This window comes from Athene cunicularia (genome assembly GCF_003259725.1).
Source record: "Athene cunicularia isolate RWA chromosome 3 unlocalized genomic scaffold, athCun1 chr3_part1, whole genome shotgun sequence".
Lineage (NCBI taxonomy): Eukaryota > Metazoa > Chordata > Aves > Strigiformes > Strigidae > Athene > Athene cunicularia.
This window is the reverse complement of record NW_020799097.1, coordinates 68,433,956-68,457,545: the sequence shown is the minus strand read 5'-3', so window position 1 is coordinate 68,457,545 and position 23,590 is coordinate 68,433,956. Positions and strand designations below refer to the sequence as shown.

Below are 23,590 nucleotides of genomic sequence, written 5' to 3'. Positions count from 1 at the left end.
GTTTAGATGTATATTTTTTTTCTTCTCTGGCTTTTCACATGAAAAGAGGCAAACCAGTTTTATGCTGTAGATTTCTCCCCGTAGTCCACAAAGCAGGGAGCTATAATCAGAATGGATGGGTACTGGGAGGCAGGGATTTTAAGTAACCTGATGAACAACAGCAGCAATTGAGGTCCTGTGAAGTCACCTGGCTCATGGAAAGGAAATACTAAAAAGGCTAGGTGTTGGGTAAATAAATAAATAATTCATCAGACAAGCATTTTACTCATGAAATTTTTTCAGTGACAGCCACTGTTAGCATTTACTGAGGTCTGAAGAGTTGTTTCATAAAGCTTAGCACCATGAGAAACAAAAAAGTCATCTACATGCATGTGAGGAACAAGTTTTGTCCAAGAGACTAGTCATTCTCAGTACTGCTGTCAACTGAAAATGTCAGTTGACAGAGGAATGCACAACACTGGTATCCAGTTTGGTGCACCAAGATTGGTATAGGAAGGATGTGTGATGTATCAAGATGATGATGAAGAAAGAATATTTCCTTGGTTTAGGATAAGGCAGGCCTAAGAGATCCAGGTTATCTGGTTTTGTTCTGCCTTAAGTCATTTAAGAACCTGAGTGGATAACTGGGGGAGTAAGATATTTGAGAAGAACCACCAGTATTGGCCTAATCTGATTCTGATCACCCTGTGTTAAGTTGAAATAACTGCTGAGTTTGTCAAGGCTTGCACACATAGATTGGGTAATATTTGGGAGACAAAATAATTGGAACCATGTACATATGGGAGAAGGAAGTTTTAGCTCATGTCACTAAGTATTTGTATTTGGTGCGGGGAATGGGGGTAGGCATTTGGGAGACAAATTGCAGGAATCTGGGCTTGTGGTAGCATTGACAAGAGTCAGAAGTATCATGAACATCTTCAGCTCAGTGGTAGGCCTCAGGCAGGTCTGTTTTTCTGGCATGGTTCCCCAAGGTAAAGTAAAAGTACGGTTTCCATTTCTTTCAGGAGAAAACACAGTGCATAATACTGCAGTTACGTTACTTCTGTAATACACTTTAAGCCAGTTAGTCTTACTTCATTAAAACTGACTCTGAATCCTAGAGGAATATTTTTTATGGAACATGGAATAGAAATGATTTTTTTTTCTGAAGTAATTTCTACTGCAGTTCCTTAGCTAATCATTTCAGAATTTTATTTTTCATTTCTTTTAAAACAACTGTTTTGTTTAAAAGAAAATGAAAGAGGAAAAATGAACACCTGTGCTGAATATCTATTTGGTGTCTTTAACATTTTTGTTAATGTACTTTATATAGTAAGTAATAGATCTACTATTCTTGCTTTTTTGATGAGTGGTCTCTGTAATTCTAAAGCCTTTTATATCAGTGCTATAGAGTATTTTATAAACTAACATTCTAGTGTTTTGATTGACGTGAATGTGTCTCTTGACAGTTTGCAGTACTACTCTTTGGGTAGGTCAAGTAGACAAGAAGGCTACACAGCAAGATTTGACTAACTTGTTTGAAGAATTTGGACAAATAGAGTCAATTAATGTAAGTAAGCATGTTGCCATGCATTTCCAGGGTTTACAGCCTAGCAATTTAAACGTGCTTATGCTTCTGAATTCCTTTTAGCAGCTTACACTAGTATTTAGGAGACGTTTTATCACTGTTAAAAAAAGTGGCTGTGATAGTTGCTTGTTGGTTTCCATGGACTGTCTTTTGAAGCACTAAAGACAGTGCACTTCATGGTAAAATGGCTTTTCCCGAGCACTAACAGTTTACACCGTTTTTTAAAGCAGGGTCTTAATAAACAAGAAGTCATGTCTTTTCTCTTTTTGTGATGTAGCATGGGGTGGGTATAATTTTTCCTTGGACTAGTGGACACAAACTGATCTATATCCACACTTGTTCTTGGTTATGTTCCATACAGAGGGTTCCTTAAATGGAATCAATGTGGGTAAAACATTTAGAAAAAAAGAAATTTTTTACTGTAAACAAGTGTTTAGTCTAAAAAATGACAATTAAAAAGACTCTTACAATTGGATCTATTTCTCATGATTTAGAGCAATTTAGATTTAGATGCCGAGTCGTACTTCAGTGTTGCCTATAATTCAGCTTCAAGAGAAAGTATTTTTCTCCTAAAACAACACATTTACACGAAAGAAATTTTGATATTTGTCTCTTGCTCCAGCAGTTTTAAAGTGCTTCTCATGCCATTTAATTCACTTTGGATAATATTTTTACTATTTTTCCTATCATGTTAATATATTCAGCTACTACTAGTTTCTGTGGCATTACAGAGTCTTTAAAAAAGCTTCAGAAGTGAAAAAAACCCATAGTCTGACATTTAAACCTCATTTTAATTTGCAGGGACTAGCAATTAAGAAAGTTCGAAGGAAATGAATGTAACAGCCATAATGTCCCAGTGTCTCTTACATTTCAGAGGCAAACCATATTGTAAATAGTTCATGCTGTTCATTCCATGAATCTTTAAGTACCTAGGATAACATAGTTGTATATCTTAAAAATATTTTTATAAGGACTGCGTTAAAATCTGTCATCTTAAATATTTTTGGTTTTATATTACTGTGTGCTCCTACACAACATAAAAGCACACCAATATTTTTGACTAAAACTAAAATAAGCAGTTGTCATGCATGATTTGCAAACTTTGAAAGATCACATGCCACATCATACTTTTCTTTCCTAAATAAAACATTAAAGCTAGTGGAAATCACACTTCAGGATTGAGGGCTCTACCTTTTAAAAATGCTAGATACTTCTAATCACTAGTTTGTGCCTCTGTGAAAGGTTGTTGCTCAGCTTGCAGTGAATTTGGAGTGCTGCTTTTATGCAGTTGTTATAGTATAGCTCCCAGTTCTTGTCTGCTTTGTGGTGTTCAAATATTTCATGTAATTTTTAGCACCCATTCTTCAGCTTGCTGCTGCTTCTTGAAAGTAACTGAAGTACCCTGCCAATATCACTCTTGTTTTGCTGATGCTCTAAATTGTTACTAGTATTGATTAAGGTTACAGTTGTTTACAGTGTAAGCCTTTCTATTAGTATTCACTTAGTGTAGTTCTGTAATCTGAAATGCTGGTTTTCCTACTTTAAGACCATTGCTTTTTTTCCATAGATGATTCCCCCAAGAGGTTGTGCTTATGTTTGTATGGTTCATAGACAAGATGCTTATCGTGCTCTTCAGAAACTTAGTTCTGGGTCCTATAAAATAGGATCTAAAATTATTAAGGTAAGTTGATTTTAATCTAAAGATGCTGTCCATTTCACATGCAGTACAGTTTTTAATATGATTTGTTGTTTAGGAGCTGTTCATTCCAATGTACAGGATGGAGAAGAATGAAGCAATAATGTGTAAATTGTTTTCTTTCCTCTGTGTATGAAGTGCCGCTTTTAACAGGATTTGCATCACAAAGAGAGTAAAATGAAATTATTACTTGATACTTGTATGTGCTAGTGGTAAGAGTACAAGACTGTAAACAACTTAAGTCCTGTACGTGACCATGTGGATCACTTAAATATTAAATTTGATAGTATTCTTATAGACCTAAATATAGGATAAATGCTGTGGGGGTTTTTTTCTACCTTCTTTAATGATTTAGAATCAGTCCTTGAAGTACTGATTTCCCTGTATATTTGTTAGCATTAACTTGGAAAAGATTTTAAGCTTTTTGGTGTAGTTAATCTTCCACATACCTGTTGCAAAGGCCAAGTAAACTTCGTACAAGTTCATTTAAAATCAAGAACTTATTAAAGTTTTAATAAATAGACACTGGAGATTGATTTGCAGGGACAGAAAAATGAAGGAAATTATCTGAAATTCTGTTTACAGGTTATATAATTTAACCAGATTATCTGGTTGGGTTTTATTTTCAGATTGCCTGGGCTTTGAATAAAGGTGTCAAAACAGAATATAAGCAGTTCTGGGATGTGGATCTGGGAGTTTCGTATATTCCTTGGGAGAAAGTAAAATTGGATGATTTGGAGGGCTTTGCTGAAGGTGGCATGATTGACCAGGAAACAGTAAATACAGGTACAGGCATTAATAGTGATTCTGCTAGTTAGAAAATGTGTTTATTTTGATAACTGCAAATCCTCAGAAAGTTCATTGTTTTAGGTAAAACATACTCTTTTTCAATTTACATAAATTTTACTAGCTACTTGCTTACAATATATATGGCACTGTAATAATGAAATCTAGACTGTCTTTGTAGATGAGTAGTTGGTTGTCATGATAATGAGGAATTAGTGACAAAAGGGAATTAATTTAAGCAAGTGAATAAAGGTTAGCATTTTTTTAAGAGTTATGAATTTGCTGTGTATTCATTTCTAAGTATGTAAAATATTAATTTGCATATAAATTATGATCTGCTTGTGATTGTGAAAAGTCTTATAATCATGTTTAAGACTTAAGTTGGAACTTGTCCAAATAGACACATCTTAGCTTCTCCGTAAGGTTTTTTTCTCCATAAAGATGAGTAGGAAAGCGAGTAATATTAGACCTTACTCTGAAACCCAGAGGTTGGTTAATTGGGAGGTTTGTTAGGTTTGTAAAAGACTGACAAGTACTATGTTTTCTTGAAATGGATCTAGCACCAAATGACTGGAGTATACTGAAGTAATCAGTAGATTAAGACTGTTTTATAATAGCAACAAAGATTTTTCAGTTCAAAATGTAGTCTTGCTTTGAGTAAAAATTGAATATAAAAGGCACAATAATTTAAACATGGAACATTATTGAAATACATTCATTATGTTATACTTGAAATACAAAACTTTTTGAGGAAGTGGCAGAAGGAAGAAATGGGGGTTGAAGTGAGGTTTCTTTAACATGAGGATTCTTTGTCATTGTACAGTAGCCAGCTGATAACACAGGTGTGTTGACAACACTAGTTTTCAGAAAACTAGAGCATACTCTGTATTACAAAATATTAACAGAATGATTGGTGAAAAAAACTTGGTAAGTTCTGAAAAATCAGATTTTAAACAGGCATAATTAAACAGGTGATTAAAGTTATTTTGCATTCTTCAAAATATATAATGAATAATTGCACTTGCTTTTTGACTTTGTTTGACTGCTATTTGTAATGTATCTATATACCAGATTAAAATATATTTTTAGGGAGGAAGAGGACTTTTTAGTATTTAAATAAAAATAACATACTGATTACCTTTTTTTTAAAGAATGGGAAACAGCCAGAAGCTCAGAAGCCACTAAAGAAAATACTCAAACTACACAGAGTGCTGCAGTTGATAAGAGTACAGTTATTACAACACAGACAGAAGCTTACACACAACCAGTCACTATGCTGCAGGTTTGTATTGGTGCGAGTTTGCGAAAAACCCCAAAAACTGGAGGACAAACTTTTTCTTCAATACAGATAACCTTTGATGCTGAGTTAAAGTATTTCAGTCAAAAATACTTAATTCCTGTGTGCATGTGTATTTATTTCTGAAATATTTTAGACTAGAATCAGTTGCCATTGTTAAGCTTTAGTTTCATGCACAGCATATCCCAAACTTGTGTGCAAACTCAAATGAAGACTTAAATGTTGAAGGCTAAGCAATTGTTAAAAAAACCCCACAAAACAAAGAAAAAACCAAACAACTAAAAAATAATTTTAAAAATAGCAGCATGTTAGTTATGTTAGTTTTTTAAGGTGAAATTAAGATGAGCTTACAGAAAGTATTTTGTTTAGAGCAAAGCATCTTTCTGTAAGCTAAGAAATCAATAATCTTTTTTTCACTTGTTCTTGTTTCTTCTCTACCTACATGCTTTTCCCCATATCAGCTTTGAATATGTTTAATTATTTTCTCAGTAATTTGGGGCAGGATTTCATAGGAGACTCATCTCTAAAAGACATGTTTTTTCAAGTAGTGTGCTGTTGCACTCTCTATGCAGTAATTCATGAGAGTCTTTGATTCTCTGCTGGTTTTTTTTTTCCTCCCTCTAAAACATCCAGTCATTAACAAGGTATTGTGGAAGGCTAGGAGAATACAGTGTCTTTTTTTCTTCAGCATACTACACTACACATGTTTATAAAGTATAAGTACAAAGCTGTTTGTCAAACTCTTTAAATCCTTATTATAATGACCCTATAAATTGTAAAATGAGAAGCAGTTGCTTAATGCAAATTTTTTTTGTATTTATATTACTATTTTATCTTTCCTAACATATATAGACATTTCCAGTACTTGAGTTGATATAAAATTACATATTTGCATTTCCTTGCATTGAATTTTGAGCTTTTTTCTTTTCTCAAAAGCTGTCTTCAGTCTTCTTATTTCAACTGTCTCCTAGTGTATGCTGTGATCATATATATTTAATTATACATATATATAGCTTTTATTCTGTCACTAATTACTTGTAATTATGTTGCACTGTATCAAAGCACGTAGCTCAAACAGAGGTTTGAGAAATATTAAGTAATTTTTCAGGATTTTGTCAGGATTATTGGTCTTTTACATACACTAAACTCAACTTTCCAGTATTGTTCTAAAACACATAATTTTTTCTAATGAGAATAGAATCAGTGTTTCCTAAGTGCTCTCAAATTGCCACACTATGTACATTTTCCTTGTTTTTCTCTCTCGCTTTTTCTGCATTCACTTCTTTCCCATAAGTAAACTTTTATTCTTGAATAAATGTAGGGTTTAACTGTGTATTTTTCTGTTCTTTTTAGAATAAAGAAAAGATAGCATAGTATTCTTCCAGTGTCCTTGTTTAGCTGTAGTGTAGGTACCATTTCAGAATGCAATCTAATTCTTCAGAGGGTTCAGAATATATCCTAAGCCTGTGGTACATTTAATGCTTAACATGAATTGCCGTCAAATCAGTTCATCCCTCTTTTAGTGTCACTGAGTACTGTTAAGTATTGAAGTTGCTTGTTTTTTTTTTCCCATGAAAAAAGATTCCAGTAGCTCCAGCTGTGCCTGCTGTTAGCTTGGTTCCACCCGCATTTCCTGTCACAATGTCTGTCCCTCCTCCTGGTTATAGTGCAATTCCTCCTCCACCCTTCTTGAGAGCAAGTTTCAACCCTTCACAGCCACCTCCAGGTAAGTTAGTAAAAATGAAGTTGAGCATGTAACGAGTATACTCAGTTTGTGTGCTGCTATGTACATGACGCTTTGTGTGGTTTTCCATCAGCTAGCGGTTACTGTCTGAGATAGCTGACCTTTGAATCCTTAACTTTAATCTAGTATGAGATTTCTCATGTCTAACTTGACAGAATGCACTGGTAAAATAATACTGAGAATAGTAATTACAGCAGAATTTTATTTGAGCTTTGATAAAAATGAAAATTTAAAGATCTTAAGAATAATCTGCTTGCATTGGAAAATTTTAAAACTCTTAATTTTCTTCTTTGGATATTGTTGCCAGAAATAACTTCTAAAGATGCACAAGCGGATTATGTACAGTAAAGATGGGGCTGTTTTTGAAAACAATAACCACTGCTGCCTTTTCCCATACATTTGTTGTCTGCTAGTCTTCAGTGGTGCAGCTTTTCAGGATGAATAAGCAAGCTTTTATTGTAAAACTGTATATGCTTCCCTTGTAATAATTTGTCATTTTTTCCCATATAGGTTATATGCCTCCCCCAGTTCCACCTGTGGTTCCACCACCTGTTGTCCCGCCACCTGTTGTCCCACCAGTTGTTCCAACACGTAGGTTTGATTCTTCTAATAGTTATTTGTGTGTTATGAGAAGCTTAGTTGTTATACTACTTGTTAATCAAAAGCAAGTTAATTCTGTGTAACGGAAAACAGCAACACAAAAGTTATTGTTCAGCTGATTTAAGCAGATATTGAGAAAAAGATTTGCATAGCTTTTCAAGGTGACTGAAAAATTATAGCTACCGTGGAGTTACTGCAAAAAAAAAATCACGGCAAATTAATTATTTATTATTTGTATGCGTAGTTTAGTATTTTAACCAACTTGTAACAGATGTATGTTATGGTGTTAGTCACTGAATAATTTATATTTTGTTTAGCCTTTTAAGTGTATTCATTTAATATTAAAAAATATCTGTTAAAGAGTACTGATTTCTTAGGTTGCCTGAAGTTCGTGATCTCTGCAAAAAAAATTAAATATTACGGTGCTGATTGAGGATAAGAAATTACTACCAAAAAAATGTAACACTTAGGGTAATCAATTTCATTTATTCTGATTTATCAGCCAGACCTCTGCCAAACTAATCTTGAAGGCTTGAATATATGATTACTCTGGTACATTTCTGTTGTTTCTCTGCAGCTTTAGTACAGCCTCCGTTACCAATTGCACAAGAGACAATGAAGGATGTTCCTTTTACTAGCCTTGTTCTACCAGTTGGCACAGTTACTAGCAATCTAGTTACTCCAACATTATCTGCTGGAAATGTTTTTAATCCTCTGCCAATCAACAAACCAGAATCAGATGAAAAGGGATCACATCTTACAGACCTTCAGATTTCTTCCAGTGAAAACAATAGATCTGGTACGAAATGTCTTCATTGTGTTATATGATCACATACAGGAAACAGTATACTTCTGAGGGTTTTTTTTCAGATCCTAGTCCATTGCACTAGTAACTACAGAGTAGGACTTTTAGGCTGGGTATCATTTTCAGTTTGTTGGAGGAATCGTGGGAACCATCTTTGTCATCATCTGATCATTGATTTCTAGCAGCTTATGCTCAGAGATGGTTTTTTTTGTAGACTCAAGAAGTAAAGCTGAGACTGGGATCCCTTTAGAAAACTCCTTAAAAGTGCATTCTTACTACACAAGCAACAATGGAAGGAGAGGGTAGCATAGTAAACATGTATAGAATTGTATCAAAGATTTTAATACTTCCCTTGCATAAATTGGGTGATGGCTGTGGGGTTTGCAATTGTAAGCTGCTGTACATTCTTTGCTATGTAGAGATGTTAATTTCTGTGGCATAATGTCTGTTTATCACTAATGCGATTAAAGGGATGTATGTTCATTCTAGAAACTGATACAGACCTTGTCAGCAGTATCATCACTGAATGCATTAACTAAATATGGATTAAACTGCATTTTGTTTTGAATGTTATGTGTTACACTGGCATTTTCTGTTAACTGTTGTTCTTGTTGCTGCATTTTAGTGCAAACTGATGTCTCAAGTAGCTCTGGACTTGGAGTGCAGCCACCCAGCGTCTCAAGCAGTTCTGGGCTTACTGGAGAAGGGCAGCCACCCAGTGTCTCAAGTAGCTCTGGACTTGCAGGGGGAGTACAGCCACCCAGTATTTCAAGCAGCTCTGGACTTGTAGGAGGAGTGCAGCCACCAATTGTTTCAAGCAGTTCTGGTCTTGCAGGAGGAGTGCAGCTACCTACTGTTTCCAGTAGCTCTTCTCTTGCTGGCGGAGTTCAGCCAACCAGCGTCTCAAGTAGCTCTGGACTTATGGCTGGAGTGCAACCACCAAATGTCTCAAGTAGCTCAGGACTTCTAGCTGGAGTGCATCCACCTAGTGTCTCAAGCAGCCCTGGCCTTCTGACCGGAATGCAGCCACCCAGTGTCTCAAGCAGCTCAGGAGTTCTGGCAGGAGTGCAGCCACCAAGTGTCTCAAGCAACTCTGGGCTGCTTATAATGCCACCACCCAATGTTTCAAGTAGTTCTGGACTTATGGGAGTGCCACCACCAAATATTTCAAGTAGTTCTGGACTTCTGGCAATGCAGCATCCAGCTGGGGTTCAAAACATGCCTCATTTAAATATTAGTAGTCAAAGGATGCCGGGAATGCCTCTCATAGATATCCGTCCAGGCCTTATGCCCCATTCGCCTGGACCAAGGTTTCCATTAATGCAGCCAGGAATGCCACCACAGCGTAGCATTCCTCCTCCAGCAATCCTTGATCCATCTCTTCACCCACCACCTCGAGGTCCTTTTCCTCCAGGAGATATTTTTAATCAAACAGAAAGACCTTTTGGAACACCAGGAAGACAAAATATTGATAGCATTTCTAACCCAGAGAAAAGACTACCACTTGGAGGCGATAACATTCAGCAGGAAGGAGACAGAGATTATCGCTTCCCTCCAGTGGAAAACCGAGATAATCTCAACAGGCCATCTACAGTGGATGTCAGAGATTCTGTTGGACGACCACCAGTTGATCCCAGAGAGGGTATAGGAAGGCCTCCAGTAGATGGAAGAGAACATTTTGCAAGACCACATGTAGACATGAGAGAAAATTTTGGAAGACCAGGTATAGATAACCTTGGTCGAAGAGAGCATTTTGGTTTCAATTCAGACAAGCACTGGGGACAGAGAGGAGATTATGATGAAAGAGAGCACCATGCCTTCCCTGTTTATGGTGGCCCTAAAGGCTTCCATGAAGACAGAGAGCGGTTTCGCCATGTTAACTATAGGTTTGATAGTAGAAGTGGTCCCAATTGGAATAGAGGATTTGAACAAGATGCTCACAGAGATTTTGATGACCGCCGAAGACCCTGGGAAAGACAGAGGGATAGGGATGACAGAGATTTTAATTTTTGCAGAGAAATTAATGGGAACAGGTTTGGAAGAGACAGAATGTCAAACAACTGGATTCCCCCTCCACATCCACGGGTTTTTGAATATTTTGATGGGGCCACTTCCCAACGCAAATCTGAGAATATGCCCCAGGTAAACGGTGAAAATACAGAGACAGAAAGTCAGCCACCAACTGCACAGGTGCAGGACGATCCAGAACTTTATGAAAAACTGACATCTTCCGTCGAGATAAACAAAGAGAAGAGTGACACAGAAGCTGATATAGAAAGTGAACCAGTGGTAGAAAGCACAGAAACTGAGGGGACATAATCATCACTCAGTAGGTAAAAGATACCTTTTGTAAAGTTGTCATCTCTCTGTAATAGATAAATGGCTGACTGGACCGTAGCAGTTCACTTTTGTCTGCCAGAATTAAGTTAATCTGATGTTCATGTTCATCTTTCACTTAAATAACTGTACAACTGACTTGTATAGAACACTGTTCTTAATTTGAACATGGTAGGTAAACATTTTTTTTTTATTTCTCTGATAAAGCATAAACTTCCCCCCACTTGCTTTTAATTTCACAAAGATAAAATAACAGCTTGTCAAACAAAGACTTCCTATGGAAGAAAATGGATTTTTTTAGATACTACCCTTAGGTTGGCTATCGAAATTGTTATACTTGAAAACAGGTGCTGGTGTATCTTGTCCGTGTTTTTAGGCTGCTGCAGAATTTTAAAGTATAGACAAAGCTGTGATATTTTATGTTCCTACAATTCGGCAGAAAAAGAAATGGCCCATGTTATTTAAGGAGCATAACACAGAGATTAAAAGTGGTTTTGTAAAATCTACACTATAGTCTCTGTTTTCTCTAAAGTAAGTGTTTGTGATTTGTTCCTCGTACTGCAGTGGGTTTAAAAAAATGAAAAAGTACATTTTAATGTTGGGTGCATTTTGTTTTTAGATGCCAATAAAGCATATTTGTTTGATAACAGTGTTCTAGGTATTGTATTTTTTTAAAAACCTGCAAGCTCTAAAAACTTGGAATCAGCTATGATATGTGCTTAGCTAGTTGTTGCAAAAGGTTTATATTACTTTTGTAAGACCAATGCAACAGTTATATGTGCAAGAAGCGTATGGTTTTTACATCGAAAATCATGCAGTCATATTAGTTGATGTAAATAACGTATGTATGTAAATATTTGTGTAAACTGTTTGTAGATACCACTTTTTCTGTGCGTGCCTGTGTATGTGCACACACTCACAGAATCCTGTAGACAGTTCAATAAAATTGAAGTGAAATTAGGTTGTAAAAATTTGCCTTTCACCTTCTTTAGGTAGTAAGATAACAAAACTTATTTCACCGCAATACTGTCAAGGGTATGTTTACCTTCTCATGCTCTTTGTTACGATGTTCTTACTACTTCTAGAAGGTGGAACATGATATACTGTAATAATATACAGTAGGATTTTAGCTTACTTTTTAAAATGCAGATATGCATGAAGCCAAAACTTAAGCAAATATTTGCATTGTCTTATTTTGTAATATATTTGGTATTCTGGATAGGTAGTGGTAGTGTCACAGTACTTTGTGGTTATTTGTTTTTAGTGACTCGAAGTCCAGAAATGTTGCACGAAAAGTAAAAAGCTGTTGTTGGTCTAAAAACCCTACATGTTTTTAACAGAAATAAGGGGGGCTTTGTGTTTTGATGGCTTAATATTGAAGTAGAACCTCTTGTTAAATTGTTGAGATTAATTGGCTGCTTAGGTAAATTAGTAGTGCTGTCCTCTCCTGTTCCACTTACTTCACTGCTCGTGTATCCTTTAAATTGCTGATGAAAGATAAGGCTATAGGGTAATGCTAGATTTTCAGTTTGTTTCATTTAAGCGCATTTCATCAACTTTTTTCAACATAACTTTTGTTAAAATACTGTGTCCGAAAGCATCCTTTGACTCAGTTTTGAGAAAGTTGTTTTCTCTTGCAGAACAGGATCCAAGGGTAGATTCTGTTACATGTACGCCCCTTTGGTAGAAGAAACATTTTTAGCTCAGATTAGAATTTTGATCTTTAACATTAGAGCGTTAACATGCAAGTTTTAATTCCCCTTCTGCTTCCCCCAAAGGGATGAGAATATGAGAATGTCATGAGTGTAAAGCATAAGCATGCCTTTGAATGTAGAAGTAAGTTACACATGTGTGTGTTGCCCTCTCCCTCTGGGAGGTGGGGTATTTTTTCATGCTGTGTCATGGTTCAGTTTTTCAATTACAGGGACTTTTATTCTGGATAGTAAAAAACCCGTCAGCTTAAAGAAAGAGTGGACTTGAATGAATGATTCGTTATCTACTGTGCAAGTAGTAGTCATTAGGATGTAGTGAGGTATGCATTAAATAACTATTGCTTTGTAATAGACCTTGCTGATGTGTTTATTACCAGAACGTGTCTCGGGAGTTGAGATGAACAATGTTTAAGGTAAAAGTACCTTCATGGGCAGACTCTGGCTCAGAGAACTTGACTGATGCTGCTGCACCACTTACTAGTAGTATTCTGGTCAGGCAGATACAGTTGGGTGAAAGTCCAAACTAACAAAATAGCTGTAAGGATACTTTTCAAACTTAAAGTTATTTTCTTAATTTCATTTTTGAATGAAATTAAGAAAATGCAGTTTGAAAAAGCTTCAGTCATAGATGACAAGTACTCAGAATCAAACACATATTGGCAGTAGCTTTCCTTTTCAAACATTTTGTGAAATGCCTTTTTAAAACTGAAAGTCAATCTGTTTTGGTTTTGCTAAGCTTGGACTGGCAGTATGCTAAATTGCTCAGAGTATGATGATTTAGGTAAATTACAAGGTCAGAGATGTTAAACAATTTGGTTAGTAGTGGTATAAACAATGTATTATAATTTTTTCACCATTGTTAATATATTTCAAACATGAATAAATTGGCTACTGTATATATGTGTTATGCCATCAATTTCTAACAACTATTTTTTTTTTGTAGAATAAAAGTTTGTTGTAGTCTTCAGTTGCATCATTTTTACAGCTAGAACTGTTGTATTTCTTACTTTATTAATGTAGCGTTCAGACAAATATTACCAAAATAGCTGTATTCAGAAACTCAGAAGGGACTTAATATTACCAAAACAGTGTGGTTTCTGTCAGTAGGAAGTTTCTAAGTCTTTCAGAGTTGAGTGAAGACTTCCCATTCTCGTTGTAGATTAAGCCGTCATAAGCCAACACTATGCACTGAAAGGAGCTGTCCTGAGATTCAGACCAGTTCTTTGATATGGTTCACAGTAGTGACACGTAATTTTTGCTGATGCAAAAAAAGGAGTGAGAATGGGACAGAAAGAAGATGGGGCCAGGCATTTGGGCAGCAGTTCTGGCTTATGCCTGTTTAAAGCTTGCTCTAATGATGAAAGGTGTTAATTCTAGCAACTGAAGATGGTGGTGATCTACTATTTACTTAAGTAACATACATATTGAAAAATATTTCAGGTAGCTTTGCAGGCAATACAATATATTTAGGCGTTCATATTTCCTTGAGAACCCCATGCATCAGTAAGTTGGTTTATGTATTTATTACCTTTTTTAACAGCCTGTAATTCTGATCTTTCATTGTACTGTATTTGAGCAGAATGCAATGTCCATAAAGACTATAAATGTGAACCATAGCCTTCATTTGCTATAAGGACTTGATTTCTTTGCTGAAGCCTTTTTCTGTGAAATGTTGGTACACTTTCATTTTATATGTAGTGCTTCACGTTATTACAAACTCAAGGGAATAGATTCTGTTAGACTCCTTTGCTTCAGTAGCAGACGATACCGGTAATTCTTCGAGCCATTTCAGTGATTTAAATGGCTTTATAAACAAAGTTAAGGTACTCTTACCCTGAATAAGGCAAGACAGGATTACTGTAACCAAGCCTGTAGTTGGCATACACATGCATTACTTACACAGTTGGAAAATTATCAAATAAATTGTCTATAGAAGGTATCTATAAAACAAGCCAAATCATTGTAGAATTCTCTCAAAATACAGTGTCATCAGTTTTGAACATGTGTAAGGGAACGTTATGCCGGTCAACACTTAAAGTACTTATTTTCTTCATGTCATGTTCCCCTAACTCAAGTCTTTGGGTCATTTGATTTGAAACTGGTAAAAAATTAATCCCAAATCTCATTCTTTGAATTCTCAGTAATGTATTTTAAAATAACATCATAAAAAGGGTGACTTTTTTGTCTCTTGATAATGAAAGTGGAACAGATACACTTAATCACAGGAGTTATAAAGAGTAACTAGGACAGTTTTTTGTTGTTGTTAATTCAGATAATGAAAGGATCTTTCCCTTGTTGACAGCTATTACTGACTCTGAGTTTTACATTAGTCACAGTTTCCTTTCAGGTGCCAAGCTTTCACAAGTAAGCATGTGCTGTGAAACTAGCTACTTATGTAGATGAGAAATTGATTTAAAAGGCATAAAGTCAGGGTATTCTTTTTTAATTTGAAGTGGTTTATTTGACAAGAATGGCAAAAGCATTTTTCTGCCATGTTGCTTTACTGTATTCATTCACATCAGCAGAAACTTTGCAGCGTATTGCAAGACTTTCTTAATTATAACTGACGTTATGTTTCTCCTTGAAGGGTCATGTTAGTGATGTTATTCACTCCACTTAGTCTGTCCAAGTTCTTTGGCTACTCAATAAATATTTGGAATTTTATTAATGTATGTACATGATATTTCTTAGTTAAGAAGTCAAGTAGAGCTACTTAAAAAAATATTCATGACATCTCTTTAATAACTTCCAGTAGAGGTGTATAGGATCTGAAAAGTGAGATTCTTGTCAGTGATGGGATGGCATGAAAGTCTGTTAATAGGGTTTTTGCTGAAGTTGGTAAGCTGTAAAATTCTTGTATTCCTTTCTATCTTGCACAAACTTGATAGAAAAGGGTAGTCTCATTGAATACTCTTAGTATCTTTTAGAAGCTCTGCTACCAAAGATTAGAGGAAGGGAAGTACTAGTAGACTATGTACTCTTAAAAATGAAGAGGTGGTTAAGATAAGTTGTGCAGTTGAAGATGAATGTATTTTGTCTTTTTAAGAAGTTAAAAATGTACATTTCAGCACTCGCATAGTAACAGTGATATTAGTGGTGTCACTGGTTCACTAATCTTATTCTGTACTTTGTAATTTTTCTTTTAAAGTTAACTCACTAATGCTAATTTTACATGTTCTCTTCTTCCTATCCGATGAAAACACTAATGCCCTCAGACAAGGGACTATTTTGTGCTTTATTTAACAAAAAAAAAAATCTCATCAGAAAGTATTTTAACCTGTAGATAGGTTAGCTGAACATTTTTTCCTTTCTGATTTAATGCTTTAATGCTGCAATTTTCCTTTTGAATTATTTTCTGTATGCATATCTGTGTTATAATGGATATGTGTTCACACTGGCATGTATCAAGCTTTCTGTTGAAGTGCAGACAAATGGTGAGATTCTTAAAGGTAGATGATCTGTTTCTAAAACTAGGGTAAACTTCACAGCCATTTTGATTTGTATACTGGAGCATTTTAATTGTGTTGGAGTGTTACACTTTGTGTGCAAGGCAGTGCAAAATATCCTTAATAGTTGAAGAGTCTTAAATGGTTATATGTAACTCAGATATAGATTGGTAGGATTTGGATAGGCCCTAGATGCAGGGACTTTGGATCTGAATGTCACTTCCACACTAAAGGAGAGATCATATTACATCTGGGAAAATAAGAAATGTAGCCTTTTCTTGATAACAGCAGGAATTAAGTAGAAATAATCTTAGTGTTTAAAGTCCTTTCTAAAAAATCCATCTTTGTCTAGTCAAAGGAAGCTCTGTCATTGTCACTTTAGTTGATCAAGGGAAAAAAATACTTTAGATTGATGCTGTTTCTGAGGTAATCAGATCTCATTCATCAGTGCAGTGAAATGCAGTGTGCCTTAAGTTTTTTCCCTCTGAAAAGGAGCATATATTTCAAACGAGACAAAAGCATGCACAAAATGAAGAAATTTTTGTTTGTAGAAATGGAAATAAAATTTTGGGTTTGGTGATTTTCTTCAGGTAAATCTTTGTCATTTCAGTGGTGCAAATACATAAATACTAAATGGACACTCAACTTTAAAAATGTTTACTTGAAAGTTATACTAGTCTGTCCAGTTCATTTTTCATTTATTTTCACAGACTTGCAATACATTATTTTGTCAAGTGGTGCCATCACAGAGTTCTTCTTACCACAAATTAGAAATACCTTTGAATTATGTAATTGACTTATTTAAATCTAGGACAATCATAAGTCTTCCTTGAAACTCATGGATTTCTTGTACAGTATGACTACCAATATAGGTAATTCACTATTGAGAACCTTACTGTTTGAGCTATCAGTGATTAAAAGTAAAATACTGAAACCAAATTGAAATGCTTGGTGAATAATTTGGAATTTTGTATTCATTAAAAGCAAAATAATAGCATCTTCTCAAATTTCATGTTGATTAAAAAAATTCATCATATTAAAAATACGAACTTGCTGGGCTGTAGTTCTGTGAATAAATGAGGCAACCATTATTTTCATTAGAATGTAAAACCTTGAAGTGATTAGGATAAATGTTCTTTATACAAAATACTGGAATGTAGTCTTCACGTTTTGTGTGCATACTGTCTGCAGTTTCTGTGTGTACACTTTATACATGCTTTACACGTGCAATCCTCATTGAATGATCAGAACCACTGTGGAAAAACAGGAAGGTGGCATGAAATGGCAAATTCTAGCAGACACCAAAAATGCTGTACAGATTGGATCTGTATGTAAAGCAGTAGATAGACAATGTTGTTTCAGAGGTAATACTTGGTCAGCCTAATTTGAAATCAGATAAAACCTCAGTTATAAAGCATGAATAAACCTTTCTCTTTTTTTAGATTTAATAAAAGTTAATGCACATGTTCTGATCAAATATTCACTAGTTAACAAGTAAGCATCCAAAGATTTTAAGTAGTCCTGAGCATTTTTCTTAATGTTGCTTGTACCTTAATTACAAACAAACAAGCCCCCAAAAAACTGTAAAAAAAACCCCAAACCCCAAACAAAACAAAAAAACCCTGAAAAAGACCCCAAGGTTCTTAGAGAAATAACTTGATACAAATCATAACATACCTATTTGGGTATTTTTAAGTAGTAGATAATGTAGAACCTAGATGTAAAAGCATGATAAAGAACTACCTTGTAAGGAACACACTAAACTGAGGTGTTGGTGTAAAATCCAATATTTTTTTTCTTGTTTGTGTTATCTCCCAATCCAAATACTGATCTTGTTTGAGGTTCCACTCTAAACAGTGACTAGAGGATATTCTGATTAATGCATATGTATTTTGTCTAATACATCATCTATGTTACATGATTGTACAGACACAGACAGCTAGTGAGAAGTTGGAAGTGATGTTTGGGGCAAAACCATCAGAGAAATCAAGAGATTACAGAATTGTGTGAATCCCCAATCTGAAATATTGCTGTTGAGGAATGTGTATTTAGTACAGAGATAATTACCAGTTACTTTTAAGTGTCTCAGTAGTCAAAAGTGTGCATTTCACAATAGTATCCTGGTTTGGAAAATCCTAGCTATAGTATAATTTGCTTTCTGCTCTCTGTAGAAAATACAGTTTTCTTGATGAAAATTACTACATTACCTTTCATGTTGTTCTATAGACTGCTTCTGGCTCAGTCCTAAACCAGTATGTGATATACGGCCTCACTTGTTTACCTGTGGGACACTGCTGTTGGATTCATTGGATCCAGAATTTCAAACGCTTTTTTTTGTCTGTCTCAGCTGCTTCTTCAGTGGCCTTTAGAAAAGTAGGTGGTAGATTATCTGGTTGTATTGGTATTTCTACTGATTTTAAGCCCAAAGACTTCTAGGGGATAATTTGGGGTTTTGTTGCAAATCCTGTTCCCCATAAATGTTTATGAGCAGGCAGCCCTAATAAAGATTGTTCTGAGATTCTGAGAGTATGGTGGAATAGATTGTACAACATGTCTGAAAAAAATTGCAAGTGCTATATTTGTCTAGTCCTGTGCTAGGAAATTCATAGAGTAAAAGCAATCAAGCAAATTAAAAGCTGGTTAAACATACTGGTCTTACCTTTTGCCTCTCCCAAAATGATCCTACTTTCTAAGTAGACTTTTTTTTTTTTTCACTGCAGCACATAGAGCAGCCCTGTAATTACATGGTCAATGTTCTCTGTTTAGAATCCATTATGCTCTCTAGCTTTCTTCTCCCCATCTGCTTTACTGCTTTTTTAAAAGGTTGTATTTTATTTAAATAGCATTTTTTTCTTCAAGTGATTTAAAGAAAATGAATGCACTAGGTTAATAAAGTTTTATTTCATTTTAGAATGCGCTGCCTAAGTCTCCTCAATAAATTTCCTTCTCCAACGAAAAGTTCTTACATTTCTGTATTAACTAGAATAGAAATAAGAATGGATGACATGTAAAAAAAGAAATAAAATTTTTATCCAAAATCACCTATTTTTGTCATGATAGTGTGGTTCCAGCATGTTCAAGAACATAACTAAAATTACATTTTTCACACCACCTAGTAGTTTATGCTGCCTGATATGAAACTTGAAAAGTTACATACAAGGTAGGGCAACCTCAGGAGCTGTGCCACACATCACTTGAACACTGTAGTGAATGACAAGGTCATTTCCTTTCTCTATTCCTTACATTGTCACCAGATATCTTAATCTTTCTTACAGTGAAGAAATTGAACCAACAAATTGTCTAAAACTGATGAAGAATTTAACTTTTCCCAACTTTGAGAATTAATTTGTTGTCAGTGTCTCTCATCTTGATACAGAAAAGCAAGCAAACATAAATCCAAAAGGAAAAAATATGTGAAAGCAATTTTCTAAACATTTCTAGCATTTTATGGCTAAGAAAATAAGACCCAAGGAAAGTCTGCTAGAGAACTGGAAAGGTTTTAATTCATGGTTTGTTTTACTATCTGATTGGCTTTTTCTGAAAGCCATCTATTAGAAAATTATATTTTCTTAGAGATGCTTCCCAAGAAATTTCACTGTTGTTCTTTTGTCTCATTATTTTTTTTTTTCAAAATCGGGACCTGTTAAGCATCTTCTAATACAGCTTTGAAATTGTACATCTTATCTTACAGTAATTGTCTAGCACTGACTTGAGCTATATACCACAAGATACACATTACATTAGGATTTATTATTAACTTGATGTATGTGTATATATCCATTTTATAGAAGCTTCTGGAAAGCTTAATCACAGTATTTACAGTCTACACCATGTGAAAAGGAAACACAAAGTACACTATGAGCTCTTCCTCTTGCTGTACATGTTACACTATGTTACACTCATGGTGTTCTTGAAGCTGACACATCTTTATTTTGTCTTCCACTTCTGCTGTGTCAAAGGAGTCAAAGCTAGACGCGGGTGTGTTCATGTGTAGATTTAAGTGCACATCATCTTTAAAAATCAGGTGAATATTAAACTTAATATTTAAGTTAGGGTTCTAAATTTAGCTTGCTCTGAAAATTTGGTTGGTTATACCAGATTTTTACACCATTTGGTGGTTATGATCTTATTTTTTTAAAGTGAAACAAAATATTGCTGCATATATGGGAAAGATTCAGATTCGTTGGTGATCTGTTTTGTTATGTGAGAGTATAAGGTTCCCAGCCTTATACTGTAGAAGATGGTGCTCTGGTGGACTGTGACAGACAAAGCCTTAGTTACTCTGGCACATGGCTGAAAGAAACACCTACCACAAGTTTTTGTCCTGGGCTGTGAGGTAATGCATGGAGTGCAGATGGGTCCAGGCAAACAGCTGTGCCTTACAGGTGCACAGGCAGACGCTGGGAGGGGGGATTTACCTTGAGCCATATAGACAAGAAGGCTCCCACTCACCCTGGGGATCAAGGTTTTCTGCCTGAGCCCCAATAACAGTATTACTACAGCAGGCAACAGAATAGTCTTATACTGAATTTTGTCACATGGCTACTATTTCTAAATAAGGGAAATATTTAAAGTTAACTAATTTGTTTTGTGAGTTAATCATTGCTGGCAAGTCAGATTTGTGAGCCAGGTGCTCTTCTTGAATAGAACCCTGCTACAAGCAAGAAAGATGAGAGATGATTAAACTGCTATAGGTGCTTGTTTGGATTGTTCTGAAGCAGAATTGTAGCCAAAGATGACATAGGCATGCGATTCCTACTTCCAGGTCTTACTTTCTGGGAAAAGGTCAAGAGTTAAATTTTGAAACTTTTCAGGGATCTGAACTTCTGAAATACTAGCTGTCAGTGGATACCTCAAACGCACTATTCACTTGCATTTGCTTTCCCGTATCTTATGTGGTCTTCACCATGCTTGGTAGCAACAGCTGACACAGAAGTGCTGCATCCCATTGTCATCACTGTTCCTAACCAAGATGTTGTTAGGTCTATTCCAGTGGTCTTTTGAAACTTTCTGATGCCATTTTTCTCCATTTCTAAGGAAATAGGAAAATTGGTATGTTTTCTTTTGGCACTAAATCTCTACTGAAATGACAAAACACTTTCCCCGTTTGTATTTTGACTCTCATTTCCTTGGCAAAAGCTCTTTGCAGCTAGCATTTCAAAGCTGGTTATTATAGCATGGTTTCCAGTGCCTTCAATCTGAAATTGAAGTTTTGATGTGTTTTGAAGGAACAGTTTCCATATACACTTGCTATTCCTTTATGCTTTCCCCATCTATATAGAGCAGTGGTATTCAACTAGCTACTGCAACCTACTTTGCCACTTTCTTAAGAGGGAAGGTCCAGTGTGTCCTCAAAAGTTACTGGCAACTTCTGTGAAGAGTAGCTCCTCAGAGTATGTGCAGAGAGAGGAGCACACGAAAAGAGTGAGCCTACCTTACCAGGACACCTGATCCAGTTTTTGAACCCCTCTTTTCAGCAAGCCCCTGGATATAGGAAGACAAGAATGGCAGCTGAATGACTTGCTCCCCTAGTTAGCTATCAACTGTACTGGGGCTTGGGGACCTTATATGAGTTACAAGGCCAGCAGCTGGCTATCCCTTTTGTGAAGTGTGGCCAGTTGTGACATTCCGAATGCTTGAAATACCAAAGAAAGCTCTAAACCCTATGATAGCCCATGAAGTATGCAGATACTGTGTATTGCTAGGTCTTGTCTGTGACATGAGGCAAATGCTCCCTTCCACGTGTGCATCCTTCTGTCTCTTCTTTAAAAACAAAACACTATTGCTCTTTCACTATTTAATTCTCTCCTGCATAAAACAGAGCTAGTTGAATACAACTGTGGTGAGAGGAGTTGCATATCCCCTGCTCACAGAAGTAGTTATGGTAAGGATCCTGTCAGCAGTATAAGAAATATGAATTAGGTTTTTTAATTCTTTTATCCTGTATTCTTTGTTCCTGTATCTCTGTACACTGATTCTATGTACAGTGTGTTCTGTGAAAAAAAATTCTTAGTAGATTATTAACTTTCTTGTGCGTTTATTTCCATCTGAGTGTATCACAACATAATGGAGTGAGAGAAGGATGCAAAAATGAGCAGCCAAGCAACAGCAGAATAGCACAGGAACTGCGAAATGTGTTCTAGCAGGACTGTGGAATGAGTTGTGTGCAAGAACAGGAGAGATCTTTGAAGCTCAATCGCCTTACCTGTATTTAACGATGTAGTGTCTTATTCTGCACTCTAAAATGATGAACACTTTTCTAATCAAATTCATAGGCAGTAGCAAGCTGTCACATGCCAGAGTATCATGGGATCTTTCTTTCAAGACATCCTGGTTTTGTGAAAATTAAACAGTAAAAGGTGCAAAATGTTGCATATTCTAAAATATTTTCTAAGCACTTAATGATTTTGTTAGTGATGTAATGAACTTGAGATTTTATATTCTGTTCTTTAATGTTTTAGTACTGATTAAATACATTTATAGAAACGTCAGCAGTGACTGAAGGGAGATTACTGTGATTTTGAAGAATTGTGAAATTAAAAGGATTTGTGAGGGATATTCAGTGAGGTTACTGGGGTTTACGTGTGTTTTCACTCTGTTATAAAGTAGAATTGGTGCTTAACTAGCTGGCTGCTGTTGAGGTTTGACACTGTTGTACTTGGGCATTTTGTTTTGCTTTAGGTTTTGGTAATTTCAAACATGCAAGAGTTTGGATTATGTCAGCATTACAGACCGTGGAGGTTCATGTGTAACTGTGAACAGTCAAGAGGAGTCTTGTAAACTAAGGAGAAATTATCGTTGCAAGCTGTGGTGTTTGTAAAAGCTATGTTGAAGGAAAAAAAGTGATTCTGAAAAGAAGAAATGCTCGGTCTTACATTTATGAGAGTAGGGTGTCTGTCTTAGTTTGATGGAAACTAATGAAACACAGCTGAAATAGCTGGTGGGAAAATATCTGGATTACTTTAATTTGAAAGTAATCACTGACCAGTTTCTTTGCTAAGATTTTTGATTAGTCTATTTTACTTGTTCTCTTGAAAAATAACATAATACTGAAAACTAACCAAACGCTTATTTTAAAGTTTTTGAAAAAAGCAAGTAGACTTAAGAAGCAACAGTAGAAACACAGACCAGTAATTTGCAATCTGTAATGAATATCTTTGAGCAAGGGACGCTGCCCAATAATTAATTTCTTTTTGTAATTTCAAATTTAAAAGGTTTGAAAATATATATTTTAATTTTTGAAAGTAATTTTGGTATCTCTTTTTACTGTTGTTTTCAGTTAAAATGGCTTTTCTTCCATGGATTTTGCTTCTAATTTATTAAATTTATTTCCTGAGACATGGTTGCTTGCTGCTGCGAAACCAGCAGAGGGGGCACAGAACATACTTGGTTGTAGTGTTTCTTCACAGTCCACTATGTTGTTGATACATGGAAACCAGGTAGCTGTCCTCTTAAGCCTTTTTCAGGTGAGGTACCATATGACAAATAGGATTCTCAAAATAATTCACTGTTGTGCTTCAGTGCCCTGTTTTCCATCTGATTCGTGCATGTACATGCTAACAGGGGGTAAGTTTTCCCCTCCATTGCATGCCAGGCTCAG

The 23,590-nt window shown here is 35.6% G+C and overlaps 1 protein-coding gene across 6 annotated transcripts in view; it reads left to right on the top strand.

Moving 5' to 3' along the window:
- SCAF8 (SR-related CTD associated factor 8) overlaps window positions 1–23,590 on the top strand; it is a 165,394-nt gene that overhangs the window by 50,785 nt on the left and 91,019 nt on the right. For 3 of the 6 annotated variants that reach the window (XM_026845630.1, XM_026845628.1, XM_026845631.1), the window contains exons 13-20: window positions 1,449–1,549; window positions 3,135–3,248; window positions 3,893–4,049; window positions 5,201–5,331; window positions 6,928–7,072; window positions 7,601–7,681; window positions 8,268–8,489; window positions 9,121–10,828. In XM_026845630.1, coding sequence (XP_026701431.1) covers window positions 1,449–1,549; window positions 3,135–3,248; window positions 3,893–4,049; window positions 5,201–5,331; window positions 6,928–7,072; window positions 7,601–7,681; window positions 8,268–8,489; window positions 9,121–10,814 — 2,645 coding nt within the window. In that variant the 3' untranslated portion in view covers window positions 10,815–10,828. Of the gene's footprint in view, window positions 1–1,448; window positions 1,550–3,134; window positions 3,249–3,892; window positions 4,050–5,200; window positions 5,332–6,927; window positions 7,073–7,600; window positions 7,682–8,267; window positions 8,490–9,120; window positions 17,610–23,590 lie in introns of those variants that run through there. The other 3 variants (XM_026845632.1, XM_026845627.1, XM_026845633.1) reach the window with 1 other exon arrangement.